This window comes from Phocoena phocoena, chromosome X (genome assembly GCF_963924675.1).
Source record: "Phocoena phocoena chromosome X, mPhoPho1.1, whole genome shotgun sequence".
Lineage (NCBI taxonomy): Eukaryota > Metazoa > Chordata > Mammalia > Artiodactyla > Phocoenidae > Phocoena > Phocoena phocoena.
In genome coordinates, this window is record NC_089240.1 from 65,596,916 (window position 1) to 65,615,288 (window position 18,373).

Here is an 18,373-nt window from a genome sequence, read left to right on the forward strand (position 1 = left end):
CAGGCAGAACAATAAAGATGTTCTTATTTTGAACAAAAATAATACTAGACTGTAGTGACTTAGAAGGTTATAGAAATATTTGCTGCAAAACCCTATGAATGTTGCCAGCATGTTTATACCTTTTCTTGCCAACAAAGGTGTCTTAATTGAACATTTTAAAACTTTAAACTTAATATCAAATTTGTTGTCTGTAGCTGATCCTGTTTCCTATATTAACTTTTGAATTGGTAGAGTGTGGAGTGTTGGAATAAGTTGTGAAAGGAGATGGAAGAAAGAGTACTTTGTTCTCTGTTATGAAATTCTAGGGCACGTTTTGTCTATGTACGTTTCAAATGCCTGATCAGTACATGAGTCATGTATACCTACATAGAGCTTTACCATTCCTGTAGGTACACAAGACATTTTGTGTTTCTTTCCAAAGAGAATAGTAAAGATAAGAACTATTAGAGAACCTCCATTTGAATTGTTTCGTTCTTTTTTTTAATATGGTTTTTATTCTTCAATTTGTTAATATGGTGTATCACATTGATTGATTTGCGTATATTGAAGAATCCTTGCATCCCGGGGATAAATCCCACTTGATCATGGTGTATGATCCTTTTAATGTGTTGTTGGATTCTGTTTGCTAGTATTCTGTTGAGGATGTTTGCATCTATATTCATCAGTGATATTGGACTGTAATTTTCTTTTTCTGTAGTATCTATGTCTGGTTTTGGTATCAGGGTGATGGTGGCCTCATAGAATGAGTTTGGGAGTGTTCCTTCTTCTGCAAGTTTTTGGAAGAGTTTGAGAAGGATGGGTGTTAGCTCTTCTCTAAATGCTTGATAGAATTCACCTGTGTAGCTATCTGGTCCTGGACTTTTGTTTGTTGGGGAGATTTTTATTTACAGTTTCAATTTCATTACTTGTGATTGGTCTGTTCATATTTTCTCTTTCTTCCTGGTTCAGTCTTGGAAGGTTACACCTTTCTAAGAATTTGTCCATTTCTTCCAGGTTGTCCATTATACTGGCATAGAGTTGCTTGTAGTAGTCTCTTAGGATGCTTTGTATTTCTGTGCTGTCTGTTGTAACTTCTCCTTTTTCATTTCTAATTTTATTGATTTGAGTCCTCTCCCTCTTTTTCTTGATGAGTCTGGCAAATGGTTTATCAATTTTGTTTATCTTCTCAAAGAGCCAGCTTTTACTTTTATTGATGTTTGCTATTGTTTTCTTTGTTTCTATTTCATTTATTTCTGCTCTGATCTTTATGATTTATTTCCTTCTGCTAACTTTGGATTTTGTTTGTTCTTCTTTCTCTACTTCCTTTAGGTATAAGGTTAGATTGTTTATTTGAGATTTTTCTTGTTTCTTGAGGTAGGCTTGTAGAGCTATAAACTTCCCTCTTACAACTGCTTTTGCTGCATCCCATAGGTTTTGGATTGTCGTGTTTTCATTGTCATTTGTCTCTAGGTATTTTTTCATTTCCTCTTTGATTTCTTCAGTGATCGCTTGGTTATTTAGTAACATATTGTTTAACCTCCATGTGTTTGTGTTTTTTTCCCTGTAATTGATTTCTAATCTCATAGTGTTGGGGTGAGAAAAGATGCTTGATATGATTTCAATTTTCTTAAATTTACTGATCTATCCTGGAGAATGTTCCATGTGCACTTGAGAAGAAATCTGCTGTTTTTGAATGGAATGCCCTATAAATATCAGTTAAATCTATCTGGTCTATTGTGTCATTTAAAGCTTGTGTTTCCTTATTAATTTTCTGTTTGGATGATCTGTCCATTGGTGTAAGTGAGGTGTTAAAGTCCCCCACTATTATTGTGTCACTGTTGATTTCCTCTTTTATAGCTGTTAGCAGTTGCCTTATGTATTGAGGTGCTCCTATGTTGGGTGCATATATATTTATAATTGTTATATCTTCTTCTTGGATTGATACCTTGATTATTATGTAGTGTCCTTCCTTGTCTCTTGTAACATTCTCTATTTTAAAGTCTAATTTATGTGATATGAGTATTGCTACTCCAGCTTTCTTTTGATTTCCATTTGCATGGAATATCTTTTTCCATCCCCTCACTTTCAGTCTGTATGTGTCCCTAGGTCTGAAGTGGGTCTCTTGTAGACAGCATATATATGGGTCTTGTTTTTGTATCCATTCATCAAGCCTGTGTCTTTTGGTTGGAGCATTTAATACCTTCATGTTTAAGGTAATTATCAGTATGTATGTTCCTATTACCATTTTCTTAATCGTTTTGGGTTTGTTTTTGTAGGTTCTTTTCTTCTCTTGTGTTTTGCGCTTAGAGAAGTTCCTTTAGCATTTGTCGTAGAGCTGGTTTAGTGGTGCTGAATTCTCTTAGCTTTTGCTTGTCTGTAAAGCTTTTGATTTCTCCATTGAATCTGAATGAGATCCTTGCTGGGTAGAGTAATCTTGGTTGTAGGTTTTTCCCTTTCATCACTTTAAGTATATCATGCCATTCCCTTCTGGCTTGTAGAGTTTCTGCTGAGAAATCAGCTGTTGTCCTTATGGGAGTTCCCTTGTATGTTATTTGTCATTTTCCCCTTGCTACTTTCAATAATTTTTCTTTGTCTTTAACTTTTGATAGTTTGGTTACTATGTGTCTCCGCATGTTTCTCTTTGGGTTTATCCTGTATGGGACTGTCTGTGCTTCCTGGCCTTGGGTGGCTCTTTCCTTTCCCATGTTAGGAATGTTTTTGACTATAATCTCTTCAAATATTTTCTTGGGTCCTTTCTCTCTCTCTTCTCCTTTTGGGACCCCTATAATGCAAATGTTGTTGCGTTTAATGTTGTCCCAGAAGTCTCTTAGGCTGTCTTCATTTCTTTTGATTCTTTTCTCTTTATTTTGTTCTGCAGCAGTGAATTCCACCCTTCTGTCTTCCAGGTCACTTATCCATTCTTCTGCCTCAGTCATTCTGCTATTGATTCCTTCTAGTGTATTTTTCATTTCAATTATTGTATTGTTCATCTCTGTTTGTTTGTTTTTTAATTCTTCTAGGTTTTTGTTAAACACTTCTTGCATCTTCTCGATCTTTGCCTCCATTCTTTTTTGAGGTCCTGGATCATCTTCACTATCATTATTCTGAATTCTTTTTCTAGAAGGTTGCCTATCTCCACTTCATTTAGTTGTTTTTCTGGGGTTTTATCTTGTTCCTTCGTCTGGTAAATAGCCCTCTGCCTTTTCATCTTGTCTGTCTATTTGTTTCATTCTTGTCGGTGGTGAGATGATTGATATTTTTAAGTTCCATGTCATGTAATTTAATTAAACTGACTTCTGAAATTTCCTTCTGAAAGGTTTCACTGGAAGAAAAAAATGCAGCCATTATTTATGACCCTAAACTGCAGACTCCAAAGACCCTACAGGAAGCCATTGATGACATGGGCTTTGATGCTGTTCTGCACAATCCTAAGCCGCTCCCTGTTTTAACTGAGACCTTGTTTCTGACTGTTACTGCTTCACTGGCTCCGCCATGGGAGCATATCCAAAGCACATTGCTCAAGACGAAGGGTGTGACAGACATTAAAATTTCCCCTCAGCAGAGAACTGCAGTGGTGGTGATAATCCCTTCTATAGTGAATGCCAGTCAGATAGTAGAGCTGGTTCCGGCTCTCAGTTTAGATCCAGGAACTCTGGAGAAAACGTCAGGAATCTGCGAAGATTTCAGTATGGCTCAAGCAGGCGAAGTCATGCTGAAGATGAAGGTGGAAGGGATGACCTGCCATTCATGTACTAGCACCATTGAAGGAAAAATTGGGAAACTGCAAGGTGTTCAGCGAATTAAAGGTAGTATGCCTGATGTTATTTGTTTGATTGATTTGCGAGGCTTAGTTTTCTGTTTTGGCCTTTTTAACTTTTGCTTTTTTCTTAAGCATGGGTTTTGAATATGTGGGACTAGAATGTTACTGCTTCATTGAAGTCTGAGGTACAGTGTATTCCCAGCATTAATGTTGGTAAAGTTAATGGTTATAAATAAAAGTTATGTGAATCTTGAACTAGCATAAAAGGCAGCCAGGGTGGTGATTCATGAAGTTCAGGGTTCTTAACACAACATGCCTAGGGTCATCTTGACCTCTAATATGTTTCTATTTAGGCATGCAGAAACTTGGAGACCACAAATGTAGTGGTCACATCTTTTACTTTCTTACTATTCCATATCATTAACATTTTCTGAAAAGAACAGAATTATTTTAAGAAAGGATAATGAGAACAATGAGAGAAACAGTTATATATGGTATTGATTTGGTCGACAGAATGTTTTCTGAAGTGGCCCAGGAATGACTGAAGTAAATAATTATTTTCCTTTTTATTAACTAGTTTCCCTGGACAATCAAGAAGCTACTGTTGTTTATCAACCTCATCTTATCACAGCAGAGGAAATAAAAAAGCAGATTGAAGCTGTGGGCTTTCCAGCATTCATCAAAAAACAGCCCAAGTACCTCAAACTGGGAGCTATTGATATAGAACGTCTAAAGAACACACCAGTCAAATCCTCAGAAGGATCACAGCAAAGGAGTCCATCATATACCAATTCAACAGTCATTTTCATCATAGATGGCATGCACTGTAAATCATGTGTGTCAAATATTGAAAGTGCTTTATCTACACTCCAATATGTAAGCAGTGTAGTCGTTTCTTTAGAGAATAGAACTGCCACAGTCAAGTACAAGGCAAGTTTAGTCACTCCAGAAACTCTGAGAAAAGCAATAGAGGCCATATCACCAGGGCAATATAGAGTTAGTAGTACAAATGAAATTGAGAGTACTTCAAACTCTCCCTCCAGCTCATCTCTTCAAAAGAGTCCTTTGAACATAGTTAGCCAGCCTCTGACTCAAGAAACCGTGATAAACATTGATGGCATGACTTGTAATTCTTGTGTGCAGTCTATTGAGGGTGTCATATTAAAAAAGGCAGGTGTAAAATCCATACGAGTATCACTTGCAAATGGCAAAGGGACTGTTGAGTATGATCCTTTACTAACCTCTCCAGAAACCTTGAGAGAAGCAATAGAAGACATGGGATTTGATGCTTCCTTGTCAGGTAATATCATTTTTTTCTTTGATTCCTTTAATGTTCTTTTATTAACACTTTGCTGGTTCTTTTGGCTTTTATCAACGAGAAATGAGTAATAGGCACTGCTATTCCACTTTTTGGAAATAAGACATATGGAAGTAGTCAGCAGTGTATACAAGGATGCATAAGGATGTTTGCCTAATTATTTATAATATTTAAAAACTAGAAACATTAAATAAAGCATGATACCTTCATATGATGAATTGCTAAGCAGCCATAAAAAATTATGGTATTGAAGATACTTAATGCCACGGGAAAGTGTCTGAGATATTTTGTTAACTGAAAAAAAAGCAAGCAAAAAAGCTGTATGTTCAGTATGATCAAAATTTTATAAACACATGTATAAGGATTTATACCATGTATACGTTATTTATGTATATGAATGAATAAAATTCCTGGTAGGACATGAACTAAATTTTAACAGTAGTTATTTGTGAGTGTAGTTATTTGTGAGTGGTAGGATAAAGGTTATATTTTGGTTTCAATTTGCTTTCTTATGTATTTTAAGTTTGTGTGTGTGTGTGTGACAAGGATGTATGTATGTATTTTTGTATATATAATATAGGAGAAGCAAATGTTATTTTAAAAAGAAAAAAGTAGAAATAAATAATAGAATTTTAACTGTAGTTTTGAATTTAGGCATTCAAATGAACCTGACTCTAGAACTGGCCCAAAGTCTTCCTGTTTCCTGGCAGCACTTACTTTGAACTAAAACCAAAGACGTATATCCAATGGAATTTGCCCATGTGAACTTGTTTTAAACTAGAATTGAACCTTGCCTTGAATTAAACTGGAAATTCCCTAAATGAAACTTCTTGCTGTAAATAACAATGGAAAAGTTGAATAACTAATTTCTAGACAATGTCATTAACCTTTGCTCTTCTGGTCAGAATGAAAGATATCAAATAGCAGTGTTCTCTTTTCAAGCTCACTAAAACTGAGAAGCATAAAAAATTAGTCACATGCTCAAACTATTATGGTAGATAAGTGTCAGTGGAAAAGGACCCAGAGATGTAAACATTCTTAATTTTCATGTTCATGACAAATGTTAGAAATTATAGAACTGTCACTTCTTAAAGTCAAGATGTAGTTCACATACCATAAATTCACCCTTTTAAAGTACACAATCCAGTGGTTATTAGTATATTCATAGGAATTTGCAGCCATTACCATTATGTAATTTTAGAACATTTTTATCAGCCTCCCAAAGAAACCTCATACTGGTTAGCAGTCACTCCCCATTTCCCCTTCACCTCCCCCTAGCCCAGCCCCTTTTATCTACTGTTCTGTTTTCTGGCTTTATGAATTTGACAACTCTAAGTACCATATAAGTGGAGTCAGAATATTTGTCCCTTTGTATTTAACATATTTCACTTAGCATAATGTTTTCAAGATAACAAACGTTCATCCATGTTTGTGATATGTATCAGTACTTCATTCCTTTTTACTGCTGAATAGTATACCATTGTATGCATATACCTCATTTTGTCTCTCCATTCATTAGTTGATGGAGATTTGGGTTGTTTCCACTCCTTGGCTATCATGAATAATGTTGTGATGAGCATTTGTTACAAGTTTTTGCATGAATATATTATTTTATTTCTCCTGGGTATATACTAGGAGTGGAATTTCTAGGTCATATGGTGAATATGTTTAACTTTTTCAGTAACTGCCAAGCTGTTTTCCAAAATGGCTGCACCATTTTATATTCTCACTTAGAAGTCTCACTTTGATAAAGAAGATCTCAAAAGACCAAGATTCTTGTGCCTTAAAAAAGATACACACACACACGTGCGCGAATATGCGTGCACACTGGAATACTACTCAGCCATAAGAAATGAAATAATGTAATTTGCAGCAACATGGATGGACCTAGAGATTATCATACTAAGTGAAGTGAGTCAAAGACAAATATCATATGATATCATTTTTATGTGGAATCTAAAAAAAATGATTCAAATGAACTTATTTACAAAACAGAAACAGACTCACAGACATAGAAAACAAACTTATGGCTACCAAAGGGGAAATGGGGGGAGAGATAAATTAGGAATTTGGGATTAACAGATACACACTACTGTATATAAAATAGATAAACAACAAGGACCCTTGTATAGCACAGGGAACTATATTCAATATCTTGTAATACCCTATAATGGAAAAGAATCTGAAAAAGATGATATATATCTGAAAAAGAATATATATATATCTGGTTGATAACAAATGACTGCATTGTGTGTTTCTACTAGAGATCAGAGTTTAAGATGCCACCAGAATTGTGGCTACCCATTTTCTGAATGCCAGTGTCAGTGCTGATCCAGGCTTCACAGTCTGCCACTCTGACCTGTTCCTAGAGGTACAGGGATCAGTGCATTTCGCCTTCATGTTATACCAGTCCTGGGTGGGCCATAAATGTTAAAGGAGGTAGTGAGAAAAATGGGAGGTGTTTTTTTATCATGACCATCAATCTCATCATTCTCTTAAAAAGACATAGTATATGAAGTTGTCTTCACTAACCAATTAAAGCAAACACAATACTCAAATTCCTTTTCCTTTTTTGTAACTTTTTTATCTTTAATTTCAAACTTACAGAAAAGCTACAAGAATAGTACAAAGAATTCCTGTTTAACAATTTTACTCAGATTCCACAGTTGTTAATATTTTGCCACATTTGTTTTATCATTCTCTTTCTCTGTCGACAGACATATATTCAAACACACATTACCCACACACGTATATACCATTTTATGAATCATTTGAGAGTAAGTTGCAGACATGATGTTTATAATTGTTTTTAAGCCATTTTCTGATTATGTATTTATTCTTCATATTACTTTAGACTGAACCTGCCAGTTTTGAGGATCAGATTGGAAACCCTTTCTTGAAATTTTTGGAATCTTTTCTGATTGTTGCCTCAAGTGCAGGAGAGTCAGCCTTCCTTTTGAATTCATTTAAGCATAAGTAGTGTGGCTACAGCTTATAGAAAAGCTAATTTAAAGAAACTAGCCATTTAATTCATTGTGGCTTTTTAACACCTGTACTGCCTCTGTGGCAGATGGAAGGTTTTGCTCTTCTTGCCACACTCACTGGGGTAAAGGTCACAATTTTATGAATCTTTGTTGAGAAGTCATGCCAATGTAGCTAAAAGGGATCACCTTGGGGCTTCCCTGGTGGCGCAGTGGTTAAGAATCCGCCTGCCAGTGCAGGGGACATGGGTTCGAGCCCTGGTCCGGGAAGATCCCACATGCCGCAGAGCAACTAAGCCCGTGGGCCACAACTATTGAGCCTGCGCTCTAGAGCCCGTGAGCCACAACCACAACAAGAGAAGCCACCGCAATGAGAAGCCCACGCACAGCAACGAAGAGTAGCCCCCGCTCGCCGCAACTAGAGAAAGCCCACGCACAGCAACAAAGACCCAATGCAGCCAAAAAAAAAAAAGGGGGGGGTCACCACTATGACTTATTTTAATTTAATACTGTACTTCTAGAGTGTGAAAATTGTAGATGGTATTTAGGTTACTTCTGGTACCTGAAAGAACTAAATTACTCTGGAACAAGACTTAAAGTAATTGGTAGTATAAACTTTTTTTTCATTGTCCAAGTTCAAATTTAAGTCTTGATATTAATAATTATGAGAGAATGAATAAGCTCCTGGCTAGATTAAAATAATGTTTTTTTTCAAAGCCAAAGCTATTTCCTTTGGGCAAATGAGCCTCCTTTTTGAATTTTTGGTACTATTTGGTAAATTTTTCCTCTTTGTTCTAAATAATACTCTCGTAATCTTAATGAATATCATTTTCTGAACTGATCCACTTAAGACCAGAGACTGACTCATTTCAGAATTGGGAGAATCTTGTCCTTTGCTATTCAGAGTGTCCTTTGCTCTACTCAGACTGACAGTACTGCCGTCACCTCGAAGCTTGTTGGAAAAGTAGAGTCTCAGGCCCCACCCTAAATATACTAAATCACAACCTGCATTTTAACAAGATCTCCCAGGTGATGGTATGTGTGTTAAAATTTAAGAGCCATTATTATAACTGATTTGAGAAGTCTAGATCATTATTCATTAGGGAAATGCTAAGGCTTTTGTTAAAGTTTCTTCAAAAGATGCCCTTCTTCAGCACCCTAAAAACCAACTCTGCTATGCAAGCTTTCCTCTGTCGGCTAGCCAAACAGACCTGAACCAGTTTTTTGCCCAAGGGGAAGAAATAACAAGTTAGGTTAGTGGAAATTTCCACATCACTTCTTTTCCTCCTTATCTGTGCAGGAGAGTAGAAACTCTAGCTTTTTTGCATGTATTGATACATGGATGTGCAAAAGGGAATACTTTCTCCCTTCTTGGGAGGTGATTAATACTGCAGTGGATAAAGTAAAACAGAATAGCAACTTTCCTGAGACTGCAGGGGAGCTTCTTGGATGACAGAAGCTTTCCACTGTTTCACAGTCCATAAACATTCTATGGAAAGAGTCTCTGAACACTCCTTTGCGAAAAATGAATATTACTGCTGACTTACTCTTTGCCTCTTCTTCCATTGTCCACAAAGGCATTTTAATTTTAAAAATACGATATATTGGTGTTAAAAGTTCGAACATACAGAAGTGTCTGTAGAGGAAATTTGTTCATCTGTCTGTTATTCTGTTCCTGCTTTAACCCCATTCCCCAGAAGGAGCCACCATTAATAGTTTGGTATGTACCCTCCTAGGCTTTCTTTTGCAGGTTCTCATATATACACTCTAACAATTTTTAAATGACATTATACTTCAATGCTGTTTTGCCAACTACTTTTGGTTCCACTTACTATATCACGAATTGCTTTACTGCCAGTATGTAAATTGTTAACATAATGATAAAAATTCATGATAAAAATAAGAGCTATCTATTAACAAACCATTGTCTACTTGGGTTTGGGGTAGAGATAATGGCTTGAAGATATTGATGTATAGTTTTGTTTATTCAGTTAGTTCAGATTTTCCCGAGAATTGGGACGGGCAGTGTTGAACTTGGAAGTCACTTCCTAGAAAGTGTAGAGATAACATTGCACTGGGCTTTGGTCCATTACAATTTTAAAGGAGTGGATTGACAGTGCCAGGTGGTGTGGATTGTGATGAGTGACAAGGATGCAGCTGGAGAATACCTCAAATGAAAAGAATCTTTTCCTGTCCACCAGATACAAATGAGCCACTGGTAGTAATAGCTCAGTCCTCATCGGAAATGCCACTTTTGACCTCAACTAATGAATTTCATACCAAAATGATGACACCAATTCATGACAAAGAGGAGGCAAAGACTTCATCTAAGTGTTACATACAGGTCACTGGTATGACTTGTGCTTCCTGTGTAGCAAACATTGAACGGAATTTAAGACGAGAAGAAGGTAAGACACTCTTAAAACCTGTTATTTTATGTACTAGTTTGAGGACTCTGTCCTTTTTGTCCTCTTATGTGTTTTGTAACCATGTTTATGACTCTTGCCAAGGCCTCATAAAGACTATCAGTGATTTTCAGGACAACCTTGACTTCCTGACAACCAGTTTTTGTTAGTGTTTTGTTCCCTTAGATATAGTTCCTGTCTTGTTTACCTCATGGCCACATTTTAATATCAATGAAGTTTGTAGTCAAATAGCAAAAGGAAATACATAAGATTACTATTCTTTATGGACCTTGGCTGCAATGGATGTTAAGAAACATGAATTTTCTGATAAAGTTATGCTTAAAACTAACAACTACAATCCATAAGTTTCAATATTACTATATCCAGGCCAAGCACTGGACCAAAGCCAAGTTTGTTTAGAATTGTTCTCTTCCAACAATTTGATCACTGATCTTTGCTTACAGTAAAAGTGTTCAAAAGTTACTTAATATTGTGTACAAGTTGTCATTTTAGGTTACAAATTCTTAGAGTAGCTATAATATATATATATTTAATTTTTGAATTTTATTTTATTTTTTTATACAGCAGGTGCTTATTAGTTATCCATTTTATACATATTAGTGTATATATGTCAATCCCAATCTCTCAATTCATCACACCACCACCCCCTCACCACTTTCCGTCCTTGGTGTCCATACGTTGTTCTCTGCATCTGTGTCTCAACTTCTGCCCTGCAAACTGGTTCATCTGCACCATTTTTCTAGGTTCCACATATATGCATTAATATACGATATTTGTTTTTCTCTTTCTGACTTACTTCACTGTGCTTGACAGCCTCTACATCCATCCACGTCTCTACAAATGACCCGATTTCATTCCTTTTTATGGCTGAGTAATATTCCCTTGTATATATGTACCACATCTTCTTTATCCATTCGTCTATCGATGGGCATTTAGGTTGCTTCCATGACCTGGCTATTGTAAACAGTGCTGCAATGAACATTGGGGTGCATGTGTCTTTTTGAATTATGGTTTTCTTTGCGTATATGCCCAGTAGTGGGATTGCTGGGTCATATGGTAATTCTATTTTTAGTTTTTTAAGGAACCTCCATATTGTTCTCCATAGTGGCTCTATCAATTTACATTCCCACCAACAGTGCAAGAGGGTTCCCTTTTCTCCACAGCCTCTCCAGCATTTATTGTTTGTAGATTTTTTGATGATGGCCATTCTGACTGGTGTGAGGTGTTACCTCATTGTAGTTTTGATTTACATTTCTCTAATGATTAGTGATACTGAACATCCTCTCATGTGTTTGTTGGCCATCTGTATATCTTCTTTGGAGAAATGTCTATTTAGGTCTTCTGCCCATTTTTGGATTGGGTTCTTTGTTTTTCTTGATTTTTTTTTTTTTTTTTTTTTTTTTGCGGTACGCGGACCTCTCACTGCTGCGGCCTCTTCTGTTGTGGAGCACAGGCTCTGGACGTGCAGGCTCAGTGGCCATGGCTCATGGGCCTAGCCACTCCGCGGCATGTGGGATCCTCCCAGACCGGGGCACGAACCTGTGTCCCCTGCATTGGCAGGCGGACTCTCAACCACTGCGCCACCAGGGAAGCCCTGTTTTTCTTGATACTGAGCTGCATGAGCTGCTTGTATATTTCGGAGATTAATCCTTTGTCACTTGCTTTGTTTGCAAATATTTTCTCCCATTCTGAGGGTTGTCTTTGTGTCTTGTTTGTAGTTTCCTTTGATTTGCAAAAGCTTTTAACTATCATTCGGTCCCATTTGTTTATTTTTGTTTTTATTTCCATTACTCTAAGAGGTGGATCAAAGAATATCTTGCTGCGATTTATGTCAAAGAGTGTTCTTCCTATGTTTTCCTCTAAGAGTTTTATAGTGTCCGGTCTTACATTTAGGTCTTTAATCCATTTTGAGTTTATTTTTGTGTATGGTGTTGGGGAGTGTTCTAGTTTCATTCTTTTACATGTAGCTGTCCAGTTTTCCCAGCACCAATTATTGAAGACACTGTCTTTTCTCCACTGTATATCCTTGTCTCCTTTGTCATAGATTAGTTAACCATAGGTGTGTGGGTTTATCTCTGGGCTTTCTATCCTGTTCCATTGATCTATATTTCTATTTTTGTGCCAGCACCATATTGTCTTGATTACTGTCCCTTTATAGTATAGTCTGAAGTCAAGGAGCCTGATTCCTCCAGCTCCGTTTTTTTCCCACAAGACTACTTTGGCTATAAGGGGTCTTTTGTGTCTCCATACAAATTTTAAGATTTTTTGTTCTAGTTCTGTAAAATAAATGCTATTGGTAATTTGATAGGGATTGCATTGAATCTGTAGATTGCTTTGGGTAGTATAGTCATTTTCACAATATTGATTCTTCCAATCCAAGAACATGGTGTATCTGTCCATCTGTTTGTATCATCTTTAATTTCTTTCATCACTGTCTTATAGTTTTCTGCATACAGGTCTTTTGTTTCCCTAGGTAGGTTTATTCCTAGGTATTCTATTCTTTTTCTTGCAATGGTAAATGGGAGTGTTTCCTCAATTTATCTTTCTGATCTTTTGTTGTTAGTGTATAGGAATGCAAGAGATTTCTGTCCATTAATTTTGTATCCTGCTACTTTACCAAATTCATTGTTTAGCTCTAGTAGTTTTCTGGTAGCATCTTTAGGATTCTCTATGTAGAGTATCATGTCATTGGCAAACAGTGACAGTTTTACTTCTCCTTTTCCAATTTATATTCCTTTTATTTCTTTTTCTTCTCTGATTGCCGTGGCTAGGACTTCCAAAACTGTGTTGAATAATAGTGGCAAGAGCGGTCATCCTTCTCTTGTTCCTGATCTTAGAGGAAATGGTTGCAGTTTTTCACCATTGAGAATGATGTTTGCTGTGGGTTTGTCATATATGGCCTTTATTATGTTGAGGTAGGTTCCCTCTATGCCCACTTTCTGGAGTGTTTTTATCCTAAATAGGTGTTGAATTTTGTCAAAAGCTTTTTCTGCATCCATTGAGATGATCCTATGGTTTTTATTTTTCAATTTGTTAATATGGTGTATCACATTGATTGATTTGCATATATTGAAGAATCCTTGCATCCCTGAGATAAATCCCACTCAATCATGGTGTGTGATCCTTTTAATGTGTTGTTGGATTCTGTTTGCTAGTATTTTGTTGAGGATGTTTGCATGTATATTCATGAGTGATACTGGTGTGTAATTTTCTTTTTTTGTAGCATCTTTGTCTGATTTTGGTATCAGGGTGATGGTGGCCTCATAGAATGAGTTTGGGAATGTTCCTTCCCCTGTACATTTTTGGAAAAGTTTGAGAAGGATGGGTGTTAACTCTTCTCTAAATGTTTGATAAATTCATCTGTGTAGCCATCTGGTCCTGAACTTTTGTTTTTTGGAAGATTTTTAGTCACAGTTTCAATTTCATTACTTGTGATTGGTCTGTTCGTATTTTCTCTTTCTTCCTGGTTCAGTCTTGGACAAATTTTTAGAAAGGTATAACCTTCCATTTCTTCCAGGTCGTCCATTTTATTGGCACAGAGTTGCTTGTAGTAGTCTCTCAGGATGCTTTGTATTTCTGTGATGTCTCTTGTAACTTTTCGTTTTTCATTTCTAATTTTATTGATTTGAGTCCTCTCCCTCTTTTTCTTGATGAGTCTGGCTAATGGTTTATCAGTTTTGTTTAACTTTTCAGAGAGCCAGCTTTTACTTTTATTGATCTTTGCTGTTGTTTTCTTTGTTTCTGTTTCATTTATTTCTGCTCTGATCTTTATGATTCCTTTCCTTCTGCTAACTTTGGATTTTGTTTGTTCTTCTTTCCCTAGTTCCTTTAGGTGTAAGGTTAGATTGTTTATTTGAGATTTTTCTTGTTTATTGAGGTAGGCTTGTATAGCTATAAACTTCCCTTGTAGAACTACTTTTGCTGCATCCCATAGGTTTTGGGTCGTCGTGTTTTCATTGTCATTTGTCTCTAGGTATTTTTTGGTTTCCTCTTTGATTTCTTCAGTGATCTCTTAGTTAGTAACATATTGTTTACCCTCCATGTGTTTGTATTTTTTACGTTTTTTTCCCTCTAATTCATTTCTAATCTCATAGGGTGGTAGTCAGAAAAGATACTTGATATGATTTCAGTTTTCTTAAATTTACTGAGGCTTGATTTGTGATCCGACATGTGATCAATCTTGGAGTATGTTCCATGTGCACTTGAGAAGAAAGTGTAATCTGCTGTTTTTGGATGCAATGTCCTATAAATATCAATTAAATATATCTGGTATATTGTGTCATTTAAAGTTTCTGTTTCCTTATTAATTTTCTGTTTGGATGATCTGTCCATTGGTGTAAGTGAGGTGTTAAATTCCCCCACTATTAGTATATTACTGTCAATTTCCTCTTTTTTGGCTGTTAGCAGTTGCCTTATGTATTGAGGTGTTCCTATGTTGGGTGCATATATATTTATAATTGTTGTCTTCTCCTTGGTTTGATTTCTTGATCATTATGTAGTGTCCTTCCTTGTCTCTTGTAACATTTCTTTACTTTAAAGTCTATTTTATGTGATATGAGTATTGCTACTCCAGCTTTCTTTTGATTTCCATTTGCATGGAATATCTTTTTCCATCCCCTCACTTTCAGTCTGTATGTGTCCCTAGGTCTTAAGTGGGTCTCTTGTAGACAGCATATGTATGGGTCTTGTTTTTGTATCCATTCAATGAACCTGTGTCTTTTGGTTGGAGCATTTAATCCATTCACGTTTAAGGTAATTATCAATATGTATGTTCCTTTTACCATTTTCTTAATCGTTTTGAGTTTGTTTTTGTAGGTCCTTTTCTTCTCTTATAGTTCCCACTTAGAGAATTTCCTTTAGCATTTGTTGTAGAGCTGGTTTGGTGGTGCTGAATTCTCTTAACTTTTGCTTCTCTGTAAAGCTTTTGATTTCTCCATCCAATCTGAATGAGATCCTTGCTGGGTAGAGTAATCTTGGTTGTAGGTTCTTCCCTTTCATCACTTTAAGTATATCATGCCACTCCCTTCTGGCTTGTAGAGTTTCTGCTGAGAAATCAGCTGTTAACCTTATGGGAGTTCCCTTGTATGTTATTTCTTGTTTTCCCCTTGCTGCTTTCAATAATTTTTCTTTGTCTTTAACTTTTGATAGTTTGATTACTATGTGTCTCGGCGTGTTTCTCTTTGGGTTTATCCTATATGGGACTGTCTGTGCTTCCTGGACTTGGGTGGCTCTTTCCTTTCCCATGTTAGGAATGTTTTTGACTATAATCTCTTCAAATATTTTCTTGGGTCCTTCTCTCTTTCTTCTCCTTCTGAGACCTGTATAATGCAAATGTTGTTGAGCTTAATGTTATCCCAGAGGTCTCTTAGGCTTCTTCATTTCTTTTCATTCTTTTTTCTTTATTCTGTTCCATGGCAGTTTTTTCCATCATTCTGTCCTCCAGGTCACTTATCTGTTCTTCTGCCTCAGTTATTCTGCTATTGATTCCTTCTAGTGTAATTTTCATTTCAGTTATTGTATTGTTCATCTTTGTTTGTTTGTTCTTTAATTCTTCTAGGTGTTTGTTCTTTAATTCTTCTAGGTATATGTTAAACATTTCTTGTGTCTTCTCGATCTGTGCCTCCATTCTTTTTCCAAGATCCTGGATCATCTTCACTATCATTATTCTGAATTCTGTTTCTGGAAGGTTGCCTATCTCCACTTCATTTAGTTGTTTTTCTGGGATTTTATCTTGTTCCTTCATCTAGTACATAGTCCTCTGCCTTTTCATCTTGTCTGTGTTTCTGTGAATGTGGTTTTTGTTCCACAGGCTGCAGGATTGTAGTTCTTCTTGCTTCTGTTGTCTGCCCTCTGGTGGATGAGGCTATCTAAGAGGCTTGAGCAAGTTTCCTGATGGGAGGGAGTGGTAGAGCTGGGTGCTGCTCTGGTGGGCAGAGCTCAGTTAAACTTTAATTCCCTTGTCTGCTGATGGGTGGGGCTTCGTTCCCTCCCTGTTGGTTGTTTGGCCTGAGGCGACCCAACCCTTGAGCCTACTGGACTCTTTGGTGGGAGCAATGGCGGACTCTGCTAGGGCTCACACCAAGCAGCACTTCCCAGAACTTCTGCTGCCAGTGTCCTTGTCCTCACTGTGAGACACAGCCACGCCCTGCCTCTGCAGGAGACCCTTCAACAGTAGCAGGTAGGTCTGGTTCAGTCTCCTATGGGTTCACTGCTCCTTCCCCTGGGTCCTGATGCATACACTATTTTGTGTGTGCCCTCCAAGGGTGGAGTCTCTGTTTCCCCCAGTCCTGTCAAAGTCCTGCAATCAAATCCCGCCAGCCTTCAAAGTCTGATTCTCAAGGAATTCCTCTTCCCATTGCCGGACCCCCAGGATGGGAAGCCTGACGTGGGGCTCAGAACCTTCACTCCAGTGGATGGACTTCTGTGGTATAAGTGTTCTCTAGTTTGTGAGTCACCCACCCAGCAGTTATAGGATTTGATTTTATTGTGATTGCGCCCCTCCTACTGTCTCATTGTGGATTCTCCTTTGTCTTTGGATGTGGGGTATCTTTTTGGTGAGTTCCCGTGTCTTCCTGTTGATGATTGTTCAGCAGTTAGTTGTGATTCTGGTGCTTTCACAGGAGGGAGTGAGGGCAGGTCCTTCTTGTCCACCATCTTCAAGCCATTCTACAATATTGTTTTTTTAATCCGTCACACTCAGATGTTTTAGCTTAAATTTTTGCACTCACATCAATGGACTTCGCAGTATGCATAGTAGATTTGTTAACTGTAGAGATACGTGAGTATGTTTAATGAGCCTGAAGTCATAGGTTTGGTACTCAAACAGCCCTCGCCCAAGATGTCTTAATGATACATGCTGTTAGTCAGAAGGGCTGAATAAATATGATTATTATAAGCTTATCCCCACTATTGGGGAAATAACTCAAAGTATATACTGTGATAATGGAATTCTGTAGCCAGTGGAATCACCTTATATGTAAAGGCCAGAACATTATTGTAACAAAATGTATGTTATACACTAGAGTCATCTTCAGTTCAATATTATCTTGTTTGCATTCTGTCATTTCTGCGTCCTTCATTTCAGCCTCCATTATATCTAATTATAATGCAGTCAGGGCTAAATTACACTTTGAGTGATTAAAAAAGAACAGGAGGGAAGTTGCAAGCAAATGAAAGCAAAAAGTTTTCAAGGGGTCTGTTTAATTTTAGAACAAACTCTTTTGGGGCAGTTCAGAAATAGCCTTTCTCATGAGACAAGCAATGCCTGTTAAAAATTACAGTTATAGATCTTTTTTCTTCTTTAATCCATTAAGCTGATACTTCCAGTTACCTTCTACTACCCCTTTACTTTCTCCTAACCCAGTTAGGCATACCGTTGCCCTAGCTGGGGTCACTACATTCACTTTTGTTTTTTTAATTAAGTGACACTGGTCTTCCCTCAGTTTCATCTGCATTATATTTTTAAAAATGAATTGATAAGAGTTCTAATTATATTTTGAAGTAAGAATTTTAAAATTTTTCCATAATTTATATAAGTATGAAACATGTTTTTGAAACTTGAAAAACCAGATTTTCTCTTTCTCTTTGGCTGTAGATTACATTCAACTGAAGCAAGAAGATTTTTTTCCTACTTTCTCTATACCCTTCTCTTATTACTGATACTTTCCTGTGATCTGATCTTCTGAATTATTTGGTACCCACAAAACCCAGTGTGTAACTATTATTTTTTTCCAAAGAAAAGAATAGTATTTTATTTTATTTTTAACCACTTTTATACAGAAAACTTAGTTTATATTAGATACTTTGTCTCCTTATTAAAAACTATTATTAAATTAATATTTGGATATTTTTTCTTTTTTTCAAAACCCAGATCTAACCTATGGACTGTTGATCCCTATTCCCTGTCCGG

At 36.7% G+C, this 18,373-nt stretch overlaps 1 protein-coding gene across 1 annotated transcript in view; it reads left to right on the forward strand.

The window, feature by feature from the left end:
• ATP7A (ATPase copper transporting alpha) overlaps positions 1-18,373 on the forward strand; it is a 79,214-nt gene that overhangs the window by 17,271 nt on the left and 43,570 nt on the right. The window contains exons 2-4 of the mRNA XM_065900624.1: positions 3,296-3,785; positions 4,317-5,039; positions 10,240-10,446. Coding sequence (XP_065756696.1) covers positions 3,296-3,785; positions 4,317-5,039; positions 10,240-10,446 — 1,420 coding nt within the window. The remainder of the gene's footprint in view (positions 1-3,295; positions 3,786-4,316; positions 5,040-10,239; positions 10,447-18,373) is intronic.